General features: G+C 42.7%; 1 protein-coding gene across 1 annotated transcript; it reads right to left on the reverse strand.

The window, feature by feature from the left end:
• Positions 1 to 594: 594 nt before the first annotated feature.
• LOC117728884 (myoblast determination protein 1 homolog 2-like) lies at positions 595 to 2,379 on the reverse strand. Its single transcript, XM_034529808.1, has 3 exons — positions 1,780 to 2,379; positions 1,107 to 1,164; positions 595 to 764 (listed from the first exon to the last, which is right to left on the reverse strand). Exons 1-3 carry the CDS (start codon positions 2,377 to 2,379, stop codon positions 595 to 597), a joined length of 828 nt encoding a protein of 275 aa, XP_034385699.1.
• Between the last annotated feature and the right edge of the window lie 10,831 nt (positions 2,380 to 13,210).

The raw sequence follows: 13,210 nt of genomic DNA on the forward strand, positions 1-13,210 counted from the left end.
TAAGAAGTTATGAAGTCGCATCGGATGCTGTTCATTTTAGCGTGAAGGTCCCAAATGATGTGAGAAATATTCAAACCTCCATTCATAAAAATGAGAATATTGTTTTTACACAAAGCCCCAAAAATCTGGCGTCAATCAATCGTACGATTTAAGTTCTGATACTTTAAAACTGCTTCGATCAATAATTAATACAAACGATGGATTAGATGCGTATTTAAAGGAGTTCGATCATAGCGACAAACTTTACTGTTTTAGTTCAGTCGATTTTTAACATGAATATAAAATATGAGAGCGATGAATATAAATATTTATTTATTAAAATGCCATTCACTCATGAATAAATATATAGAAACATATGACACAACAATCGCAGCATGTGTGTGTGTGAACAAACAGCTCTTATTTACAGATTTACAAAATGGTCCTAAATTTTTATCTCTGCAGCAGAAATAAGTCATTTTTTTTCCTCCATGAGTTATTAAAACTTAACAACGTTCGCTTCGTTCAAAAAGCCAAAAACTGAAGAAAGACTGGACGCAAACTTCTGTAAAATACAGTTTGTTTTGGTGTTGCTGGAAACGAGTCCTGGTGGGTTCAGCATCTGGAGGATCTGGACCCCGCAGGGCTGCTCTGAGGCGATCCGGGGCCCCGGGGGACCACGCTGTCCCCTGGGGGGGCCACAGCTGGATCTTTGCTGATCCGCTCCACGATGCTGGACAAGCAGTCCAGACTGGAAACCAGCGCCGGCTTTCTGCTGCTGGAATCTGAGACGAGAGAAACGGCGTTTAGTTTCTTATCGTCTCCACGAGTCCCGTGAGGAGGCGGAGCTCCAATTAAAGGGCCGAGACGCCTTATTGAAAGAGTCAAATGTCATATTTAAACTTTTCTGTAAATCTAATGTTCTGACGTTTAACATATCTGATATCTGTGGTTGAATAAATCTGGTTATTGAATGACTGAAGTGTCTTAAAACTGCATTCTCTCTCGTGTCCAGCAGGGGGCGACTCGAGGAAAAACAAGTTCAAATCAGAAGAGAAACGTGAGAAATGAATTTGGTCACATGACAAATGAAATGAAATGAAAGGAGGTGTGAAGGGGAAACTGACCGTCTGTGTGGCTGCAGTACGAACCGTCACTGGTCGAACACGGAGAGATGAACTCCATCTGGAACCAACCAACCAACCAATCAATCAATCAATCAATCAATACAGTCCATTTCAGTCGGGAGACTCACAGTGAACAATCAGTCAATAATAGTTGCAGTCAAATGCACATTATTCATGTTTAAAAATAGATCTATTTAATGTATTTCTTTCACCACTTAATCAAGTTATTTTAAACAGAAACTATTTGTTCTGCACATTTTAATTCATAAACATAATTTCTACTCTTCATTCTGTATTTTAACCCGTAATTAACATTTTTAAATAGCAAAAGGAGTTAAAATGTTGATCTGCTCCACTTTTCAGTTCATTTCATGAATCAAGACGTTGAAATGCAACAAAACAAGAAAAGAAAAAAAACATTTTAACATTTTAACTGTATTTAAAAACAAATCTGACCTGATCACTTATTTCCTTTCTTTCTAAAAAAAACAAATTAGTTTCAACACTTGAAACTGACTTCAAAGAGCACATTTCAAAGCTTGCTGCTAAAATATTTTTGTCCTATTAAATTGGAAAAGCGCAGAAGAAGAAGAAGAAAACCAAACAAGCCCGACGCATTCCAAACATTCCCGGAGGCGGCAGGTGGACCCGCTCAGCTGTTCCTGGGACTCACCGGGCCGTCGGAGCAGTTGGATCCGGGGCTGCCGGCGCCCGAGTCCACGCCGCCGCGGTGCTCCGGCGGCGGGTAGAAGCCGCCGCCCCCCCGGCCGCCCCGCAGCAGCGTCTGCAGGGACTCGATGTAGCTGATGGCGTTGCGCAGGATGTCCACTTTGGGGAGCCGCTGGTTGGGGTTGGCGGCCGTGCAGCGCCGCAGCGTCTCGAAGGCGTCGTTGACCTTTCCGAGCCGCCGCCTCTCGCGCATGGTGGCCGCTTTCCTCCGGTCCTCGTGGGACGTTTTCCTCTTGCAGGCCTTGCACGCCCAAAGCAGGCAGCGCCCCGTCTGGTGGAGGCCCCCCGGGGCCCTCACGTGCTCGTCCTCCTCCTCTTCCTCCTCGTCCTCCTCGTCCTCCTCTTCTTCCTCCTCGGCGACGGGGACGTGGTGGTGGTGGTGGTGGTGGTGGTGAAGAAGATGGGCCTCTGGTTTCAGAAGGCCGGCGTGCAGTAGCCGGGAGTCCAGGTCGTCGAAAAAGTTCATGTCGCTGGTGCTGAAGCAGGGGTCATCGTAGAGGTCGTCGGCCGAGGAGACGGGGAAGGAAAGGTCGGACAGATCCATCTGCGGGAGGAGGAGAAGTTCCCTGGAAAGGTCCTCGGGTGGAAGAAGAGAAGAAGAAGGTCCACTCTTCAATAGAAGAGAGAAGGTCTCCTGAATGAAGAGCAGGAGCTGTCTTCAGAGGAGGTGGGAGAGCTTAAAGGGACAGTCCGGGGAACTCCAGCTGCCTTTATGAAGGAGTCCCTGAGGAGGCGGGGCCAAGGTGTCACTGACCAATGATCTGAGGGGTGTGTGTGTGTGTGCGTGTGTATGTGTGTGTGTGTTTCAGGTGATATTTATTTGTTGCCTTGTACAAGGCAACAAATAAATATCACCATGAAACACCATGAGTGTTTACTTGTTTGTTGCCTTGTAGAAGTGTTTACATATTTGTTTACATATGTGTTGACTTGTAGAAGTGTTTACATATGTGTTTACTTGTTTGTTGACCTGTAGAAGTGTTTACATATGTGTTTACTTGTTTGTTGACTTGTAGAAGTGTTTACTTGTTTGTTGCCTTGTAGAAGTGTTTACATATGTGTTTACTTGTTTGTTGACTTGTATAAGTGTTTACTTGTTTGTTGACTTGTAGAAGTATATACATATTTGTTTACTTAGTTGTTGCCTTGTATAAGTGTTTACTTGTTTATTGACTTGTATAAGTGTTTACTTGTTTGTTTACTTGTATAAGTGTTTACTTATTTGTTGACTGTAGAAGTGTTTACTTGTTTGTTGACTGTATACGTGTTTACTTGTTTGTTACCTTATAGAAGTGTTTACTTGTTTGTTGACTGTAGAAGTGTTTACTTGTTTGTTGACTGTAGAAGTGTTTACTTGTCCGTTACCTTGTAGAAATGTTTACTTGTTTGTTGCTGTAGAAGTGTTTACTTGTTTGTTGCTGTAGAAGTGTTTACTTGTTTGTTGCTGTATAAGTGTTTACTTGTTTGTTGCTGTAGAAGTGTTTACTTGTTTGTTGACTGTAGAAGTGTTTACTTGTTTGTTACCTTGTAGAAGTGTTTACTTGTTTGTTGCTGTAGAAGTGTTTACTTGTTTGTTGCTGTGGAAGTGTTTACTTGTTTGTTGCTGTAGAAGTGTTTACTTGTTTGTTGACTGTAGAAGTGTTTACTTGTTTGTTACCTTGTAGAAATGTTTACTTGTTTGTTGCTGTGGAAGTGTTTACTTGTTTGTTGCTGTAGAAGTGTTTACTTGTTTGTTGCTGTAGAAGTGTTTACTTGTTTGTTGACTGTAGAAGTGTTTACTTGTTTGTGGCTGTAGAAGTGTTTACTTGTTTGTTGCTGTAGAAGTGTTTACTTGTTTGTTGCTGTAGAAGTGTTTACTTGTTTGTTGACTGTAGAAGTGTTTACTTGTTTGTTACCTTGTAGAAATGTTTACTTGTTTGTTGCTGTGGAAGTGTTTACTTGTTTGTTGCTGTAGAAGTGTTTACTTGTTTGTTGCTGTAGAAGTGTTTACTTGTTTGTTGACTGTAGAAGTGTTTACTTGTTTGTTACCTTGTAGAAGTGTTTACTTGTTTGTTGCTGTAGAAGTGTTTACTTGTTTGTTGCTGTAGAAGTGTTTACTTGTTTGTTGCTGTAGAAGTGTTTACTTGTTTGTTGCTGTAGAAGTGTTTACTTGTTTGTTGCTGTAGAAGTGTTTACTTGTTTGTTGCTGTAGAAGTGTTTACTTGTTTGTTGCTGTAGAAGTGTTTACTTGTTTGTTGCTGTAGAAGTGTTTACTTGTGTGTTGACTGTAGAAGTGTTTACTTGTTTGTTGCTGTAGAAGTGTTTACTTGTTTGTGGCTGTAGAAGTGTTTACTTGTTTGTTGCTGTAGAAGTGTTTACTTGTTTGTTGCTGTAGAAGTGTTTACTTGTTTGTTGCTGTAGAAGTGTTTACTTGTTTGTTGCTGTAGAAGTGTTTACTTGTGTGTTGCTGTAGAAGTGTTTACTTGTGTGTTGACTGTAGAAGTGTTTACTTGTTTGTTGCTGTAGAAGTGTTTACTTGTTTGTTGCTGTAGAAGTGTTTACTTGTGTGTTGCTGTAGACGTGTTTACTTGTTTGTTGCTGTAGAAGTGTTTACTTGTTTGTGGCTGTAGAAGTGTTTACTTGTTTGTTGCTGTGGAAGTGTTTACTTGTTTGTTGCTGTGGAAGTGTTTACTTGTTTGTTGCTGTAGAAGTGTTTACTTGTTTGTTGCTGTAGAAGTGTTTACTTGTTTGTTGCTGTGGAAGTGTTTACTTGTTTGTTGCTGTGGAAGTGTTTACTTGTTTGTTGCTGTAGAAGTGTTTACTTGTGTGTTGCTGTAGAAGTGTTTACTTGTTTATGGCTGTAGACGTGTTTACTTGTGTGTTGCTGTAGAAGTGTTTACTTGTTTATGGCTGTAGAAGTGTTTACTTGTTTGTTGCTGTGGAAGTGTTTACTTGTTTGTTGCTGTGGAAGTGTTTACTTGTTTGTTGCTGTGGAAGTGTTTACTTGTTTGTTGCTGTAGAAGTGTTTACTTGTTTGTTGCTGTAGAAGTGTTTACTTGTTTGTTGCTGTAGAAGTGTTTACTTGTTTGTTGCTGTAGAAGTGTTTACTTGTTTGTTGCTGTAGAAGTGTTTACTTGTTTGTTGCTGTGGGGCAGAACTCCTCTCAGCTTAATGAGGAGGCACTACGTTTAAATTTAGCAGCTCGTGAAATCCAAGACAAGTGCCCTTTAAACTCCAGCTGGTATCATTGAATATCCAACCCCCCCCCCCCCCCCCTCATGCCCCCTATGCCCCCCCCCCCCCCTCCACCCATATAACCCCCCCCTCTCATGCCCCCTATGCCCCCCCCTCCACACATATACCCCCCCCATATGCCCCCTATGCCCCCCCCTCCACCCATATAACCCCCCCCATATGCCCCCCCCTCCACCCATATAACCCCCCCCCCATATGCCCCCCCTCCACCCATATAAACCCCCCTCTCATGCCCCCTATGCCCCCCCCCCTCCACCCATTTAACTAAATAAACAAATATTAGTTTATACTATTATTTTGTTATTAATAGAATATATGGACATGATAATGATAGTTATGCACTGAGGTGTATTATTGGCTACAAAACATACACAGAGAAGAAGAAATGCAGCATAAGGTTACTGTAAATCTAATTACTAATTTAGGGCGGGGCTTACAGTGATTGACAGGTCTCTCTACCACGTTGTCGTCACAGCGTGTTTTCACTTCATGAAAGTTAATTCTGCCGATTTTAGTCGACCTAAAAAAACGTGTTTGTTCGGTTTGTATTTGGCTCCGCCCTCTCGTGTCCCTTCTGGTTGCAAAAAAAAAAACAAGATGGCGACGGCCAAAATACCAAACTCAAGGCTTCAAAAACGGGTGACATCACGGCGACTCCGTTCGCTTGTTGTGAAGCAGACGCTAGTGTTCTAGTCGGGGACTATTTTCAGCGGCGGATTAATCTGCATTTGGTGCTCTTAGTGGCAGCAGGATGGTGTGTGAAGGACACGACCGTGTGTGTGTGGATGGTGTGTGAAGGACACGACCGTGTGTGTGTGGATGGTGTGTGAAGGACACGACCGTGTGTGTGTGGATGGTGTGTGAAGGACACCACCGTGTGTGTGTGTGTGTGGATGGTGTGTGAAGGACACGACCGTGTGTGTGTGGATGGTGTGTGAAGGACACCACCGTGTGTGTGTGGATGGTGTGTGAAGGACACGACCGTGTGTGTGTGGATGGTGTGTGAAGGACACGACCGTGTGTGTGTGGATGGTGTGTGAAGGACACGACCGTGTGTGTGTGGATGGTGTGTGAAGGACACGACCGTGTGTGTGTGGATGGTGTGTGAAGGACACGACCGTGTGTGTGTGGATGGTGTGTGAAGGACACGACTGTGTGTGTGTGGATGGTGTGTGAAGGACACGACTGTGTGTGTGTGGACGGTGTGTGAAGGACACGACCGTGTGTGTGTGGATGGTGTGTGAAGGACACGACTGTGTGTGTGTGGACGGTGTGTGAAGGACACGACTGTGTGTGTGTGGATGGTGTGTGAAGGACACCACCGTGTGTGTGTGGATGGTGTGTGAAGGACACGACCGTGTGTGTGTGGATGGTGTGTGAAGGACACCACCGTGTGTGTGTGGACGGTGTGTGAAGGACACGACCGTGTGTGTGTGGATGGTGTGTGAAGGACACGACCGTGTGTGTGTGGATGGTGTGTGAAGGACACGACCGTGTGTGTGTGTGTGTGTGTGTGTGGATGGTGTGTGAAGGACACCACCGTGTGTGTGTGGATGGTGTGTGAAGGACACCACCGTGTGTGTGTGGACGGTGTGTGAAGGACACGACCGTGTGTGTGTGGACGGTGTGTGAAGGACACGACCGTGTGTGTGTGTGTGTGTGTGTGTGGATGGTGTGTGAAGGACACCACCGTGTGTGTGTGTGTGTGGATGGTGTGTGAAGGACACCACCGTGTGTGTGTGTGTGTGTGGATGGTGTGTGAAGGACACGACCGTGTGTGTGTGTGTGTGTGTGTGGATGGTGTGTGAAGGACACCACCGTGTGTGTGTGTGTGTGTGTGGATGGTGTGTGAAGGACACGACCGTGTGTGTGTGTGTGTGTGTGGATGGTGTGTGAAGGACACGACCGTGTGTGTGTGTGTGTGTGGATGGTGTGTGAAGGACACGACCGTGTGTGTGTGTGTGTGTGGATGGTGTGTGAAGGACACGACCGTGTGTGTGTGTGTGTGTGGATGGTGTGTGAAGGACACGACCGTGTGTGTGTGTGTGTGTGGATGGTGTGTGAAGGACACGACCGTGTGTGTGTGTGTGTGTGGATGGTGTGTGAAGGACACGACCGTGTGTGTGTGTGTGTGTGGATGGTGTGTGAAGGACACGACCGTGTGTGTGTGTGGATGCTGATGACGGATCAACGGCCTTGAAACACTTCCACCGTTGCTTTTGGTGTTTTTTTGATGTTTTTTGGGGAGATTTATTGGATTATAATCAGACTTTCCCTTGAAGTCAATCCAGACGTCTGGTTTCGGTGCCGCGCTCTGATCCTGTGGCGTGGGGGTGGGGTGGGGGGGGGGGGGGGGGGGGGGGTGGGGGGGCCGTGATACTGGACTCCTTTAATCCGGCATTAAACCCCAGAAGCGGTTCGCAAGGCGGCCGGACGCCACCGCTCGCAGCTGGAACATCAGCCGGAGAACCCATTAGAGCCCGGCGGCCAATCAGAGGCCAGACGAGGGGCGAGCCAGCGGAGACCAATCACAGTCGAGCGTGGAATACATTGAAATAAAACCGTGTAAAGAACTACTTACACTTTTACAGATAATATGTATTTATGTGGTTTTAAAGCTGAGATCTAGGAGTTCGTTTTTAGTCATTTAACTAATATATATATATATATATATATATATATATATACTGTATACATACAGTATATATATATATACTGTATACATATATATATACATACAGTATATATATGTATGTATATATATATACATACATATATATATATATATATACATATATATATATATATATATACATACAGTATATATATATATATACTGTATGTATATATATATATATACTGTATGTGTATATATATATGTAATTTTTTTCACACACAGCCCCCCCCTCACACACAGCCCCCTCCTCACACACAGCCCCCCCCCCTCACACACAGCCCCCCCCCTCACACACAGCCCCCTCCTCACACACAGCCCCCCCCTCACACACAGCCCCCTCCTCACACACAGCCCCCCCCCCCTCACACACAGCCCCCTCCTCACACACAGCCCCCCCCTCACACACAGCCCCCTCCTCACACACAGCCCCCCCCTCACACACAGCCCCCTCCTCACACACAGCCCCCCCTCCTCACACACAGCCCCCCCCTCACACACAGCCCCCCCCTCACACACAGCCCCCCCCTCACACACAGCCCCCTCCTCACACACAGCCCCCTCCTCACACACAGCCCCCCCCCCCTCACACACAGCCCCCTCCTCACACACAGCCCCCCCCCCTCACACACAGCCCCCTCCTCACACACAGCCCCCTCCTCACACACAGCCCCCTCCTCACACACAGCCCCCCCCCCTCACACACAGCCCCCTCCTCACACACAGCCCCCCCCCCTCACACACAGCCCCCTCCTCACACACAGCCCCCCCCCCCCCCCCCCCCCCTCCAGATCCTCTTCCTGCCTCTCAGCTGGTCTGAAGCTCTTAATCTGGTTTCCGTCTGTGAGCGTCTCACGTTTCAGTCAAGAGCCTCAAAGTCCACGAGGACTGATGCCAGGTCAGTTTATAGCAGCCGGGGGGGGGGGGGCTGTGTGTGTGTGTGTGTGTGTGTGTGTCTGTGTGTGTGTGTGTGTCCATAATGTCTTAAATAAACACAATAAAAGTCTTGTTTACATCCATAATGTCTTTAATAAACACAATAAAAGAGGAGGCGGAGCCTAACGGTGAGTTACTACTTCCTGTCTGGACACGCTGTATTACTCCTCTTTGAGAAGATGTCATTTAGGAACTCTTGATTGACAGCTTGAGGAAGCGTCCTCGCTCATCCAGAACAGATCAGGTCCTCCTCCTCTCAGGGGTCAAAGGTCAAATCAATTCAGATTCAATACAGAGCTGTCACGTCACTTCCTGTCCCAGGAGGTCACCTGACCACCTCAGATCACCTCACTCTTCCTCTTCCTCCTCCTCTTCTTCTTCCTCCTCCTCTTCCTCTTCCTCCTCCTCGTCCTCCTCTTCCTCCTCCTCTTCCTCCTCCTCGTCCTCCTCCTCCTCTTCCTCCTCCTCCTCCTCTTCCTCTTCCTCCTCCTCCTCCTCAAAAGAGGATGTTAATAGTCCGAAGCGACAACTTTATTCTTCCGAACAATGTAAAGTTTAGTTTTGTTTACATATATTCAATTTATAGAGAAAGACAGAAAATACCATATATATAAAATACCAAATATATAAAATACCATGTATTTAAAATACCGTACAATATATATAAAATACCATATATATAAAATACCAAATATATAAAATACCATGTATTTAAAATACCGTATAATATATATAAAATACCATATATATAAAATACCATATATATAAAATACCATATATATAAAATACCATGTATATATATATACTGTATAAAATACCATATATATAAAATACCATATATATAAAATACCATGTATATATATATATACTGTATAAAATACCATGTGTATATAAAATACCATGTATATATATATACTGTATAAAATACCATATTTATATATATACTGTATAAAATACCATATGTATATAAAATACCATATATATAAAAAACCATGTATATAAAATACATAAAATACCATATATATAAAATATTGATGGTGATGATTATGGCGATCATGATGTGATGATGAAGATGATGAAGATCATGATGAAGATGATGGTGGTGATGATGAAGATGATGGTGGTGATGATGATGATGATGTCGGTGATGATGATGAAGATGATTGTGAAGATCATGAAGATGATGATGATGATGAAGATCATGATGATGATAATGATGATGATGAAGATGATGGTGGTGATGATGATGATGATGAAGATGATGGTGGTGATGATGAAGATGATGGTGGTGATGATGATGATGATGTCGGTGATGATGATGAAGATGATTGTGAAGATCATGAAGATGATGATGATGATGAAGATCATGATGATGATAATGATGATGATGAAGATGATGGTGGTGATGATGATGATGATGTCGGTGATGATGATGAAGATGATGGTGAAGATCATGATGATGAAGATGATGATGATGATGAAGATCATGATGATGATGATGATCATGATGATGTTGAAGATCATGATGATGAAGATCATGATGGTGATGAAGATGATGGTGAAGATGATGATGAAGATCATGATGGTGAAGATGATGATGATGAAGATGATTGAAGATGATGGTGATGATGATGATAATGATGGTGATGAGGATGAGGATGAAGCTCACGATGATGATGGTGATGATGATGGTGAAGATGATGATGATGAAGATGATGGTGACGAGGATGAGGATGAAGCTCACGATGATGATGGTGAAGATGATGATGATGATGAAGATGATGAGGATGAGGATGAAGCTCACGATGATGATGGTGAAGATGATGGTGATGATGATGATGATGGTGATGATGATGAAGATCATGATGCAGATGATGACGATCATGATGATGAAGATGATGGTGAAGATGATGGTGAAGATCGTCATGATGATGATGATGATGATGAAGATCATGATGATGATGATGATTGAAAACTAGTTTCCAGGTCAGTTTGTAGCTCCTCCCACTTTATGTCTTGGATTTCACAAACCATTCAAACACACACACATTTGTGTGTGTGAGTGCGTGTGTGTGTGCGTGTGTGTGCGTGTGTTCGTGTGTGTGTGCGTGTGTTCGTGTGCGTGTGTGTGTGTTTGCGTCCATACGTGAGGGGGGGGGGCGGGGGTCAGCTGTTGTGGCAGGATTAACACACACACAGACACACACACACACACGCAGACACACACACACACACACACAGAGGAACATGTCCGACTGGAGCTTTTAAAAGTATAAAATAAATTAATCCGGTTCATTTCTCAGTAAAATGAGGTTGATTTATAGTTTTTAAACATCAAAATTAAGTTTACTGGGTCCACGTTCTCCAGCGGGTTATTCTTTATTATATTATAATTATTCTTTGTCACAATTTAAGTTTATTAACGACGTGTTGTTGAGAATAAAAACAGAACCGCTGCGTTATGAATATGAGACGTGAAGAAGTATTAATACCACAATAAATACTCCATTAGAAGTATTCCTTACTAAACTTACTTAGAGTACTTAAAGTAAAAGTATTGATTGTGCAGTAACAGTTATATCTAATTAATAATTAGGTGTTTACCTAATTTAATCTACAATAATGCTTCATATGTGAAGTCATACTATATAATAGGACTTTTTATTTTTTTAAATTGACGTACTTTATACTATGACATTTTATGAAATGCCAAATTATATTGCAAGTGTGTAACATTTATGACAATGTCATTAAAAAAACATTAAAAAAACATTTTAACTACATACTATGACATTGTTTCACTATTGATGTGATTTTAAAAAAAAATACATTTCTATAAACGTTTTATTGCATTTTAATCAAATACTATATTATGACTTAAATGTTCTTTTAGGCATACTTTACTTTTATTACATTTTTGACATGATTATATTATTACATTGACATTCTTTGTTATATTTATGATATTCTAAACTGTCGGCTTTTAATGATCATTTTCATGACACGCTACATTAACAGATGCTGTAATTTCTTTCTTTTTTTAATAATTTATAAAAGCTGTGACCACGCCTCCTGCTCAGCTGTTCCTGCTATCTCCTCTCCTGGTCTGGTGGTCTGGTGGTCTGGTGGTCTGGTGGTCTCATCGGGTCCAAACTGGTCTCCATAAAGACATCCCTGGATTTGGAGGGTTCATGGCTCGGTGTCGGTTTCCTCTTCATGCCAACAGACTCCAGACCAGCTGGTCGGTCTGGAGTCTGATCCTCGAGAGGAGGAGCAGCACAGAGTTCTGACTCCAGACCAGCTGGTCGGTCTGGAGTCTGATCCTCGAGAGGAGGAGCAGCACAGAGTCCAGACTCCAGACCAGCTGGTCGGTCTGGAGTCTGATCCTCGAGAGGAGGAGCAGCACAGAGTCCAGACTCCAGACCAGCTGGTCGGTCTGGAGTCTGATCCTCGAGAGGAGGAGCAGCACAGAGTCCTGACTCCAGACCAGCTGGTCGGTCTCTCGATTATCCGTGGTCACACATCTGGATTCCCATCTGACACCGAACACTCGCTCCTCGACATTAAAGAAACATCTGCAGCGTTCAAAGTCAGAATAAATGAAGTCAGAATAAAGATTTATCTTCATTTAAGAGACTTCAGAGAGTTTAAAGGTGCAGCGCTCTGGGGACACCTGGTGGTGAGGCGGCAGACTGCAGCCACCAGAACACCGCGTCCCCATCTGGTCAGTGTTTGGTTTGACCTCTCCGGGTTACCGTAGCAACAGCTGGCTCCACATGTACATATGAACATAAGCAACTTATTCTATGTGAATGAAATACAACAATTATTATTTTCAGCTGATGAAACAACAAATAAGATAGAGATAGATAGATATATACTTTATTAATCCCCAAGGGGAAATAAAAAGTAGTACTGAGAGTAGAGTGTCTCTTCAATTATGAATTATACATTGGACAGGATGTCTGTAGGTCCTTAAAGAATTAAAATGTTAAAATTTTAATCATAAAATCTTGAGTCAATAATTGAGCATCTCATCTTATTTATTTTAGAAAATAATCTGCAGTTATTCATACATGCATTCAGGAATGTTTAACTTTTTACAGCTTTCACAGCTAATTATCATGTTTTTTTTTTTTTATATATTATATTAATTTTAACAGTAACAATATTAAAAAAATACTAAATATCTCATTATTACTATTGAATGAACACCGCAAAAAAGTTGAATTTTTCAAGGAAATATTTATTGAAAATGCAAATGTACATTTTTATGATACAAATCCTCTTTAAATCGACTATCCAGGCGAATCGTTCTTTTCTTATTAATATTTTTTTCATCATTTAGATTTTTGATTTTTTCCAGAAACATCTGCAATATTACAGAACAACATATACTTTCCATGTGACAGACTGCAGGTACAGGTGGGTCTGTTTGATATGAACAAATACATTACGGATTTATTCCAGAGAGAAAGATGCATCTATAACCGCCATGCTCTCCTAATATATATATATATATATATATATA

This window comes from Cyclopterus lumpus, chromosome 3, assembly GCF_009769545.1.
Source record: "Cyclopterus lumpus isolate fCycLum1 chromosome 3, fCycLum1.pri, whole genome shotgun sequence".
Lineage (NCBI taxonomy): Eukaryota > Metazoa > Chordata > Actinopteri > Perciformes > Cyclopteridae > Cyclopterus > Cyclopterus lumpus.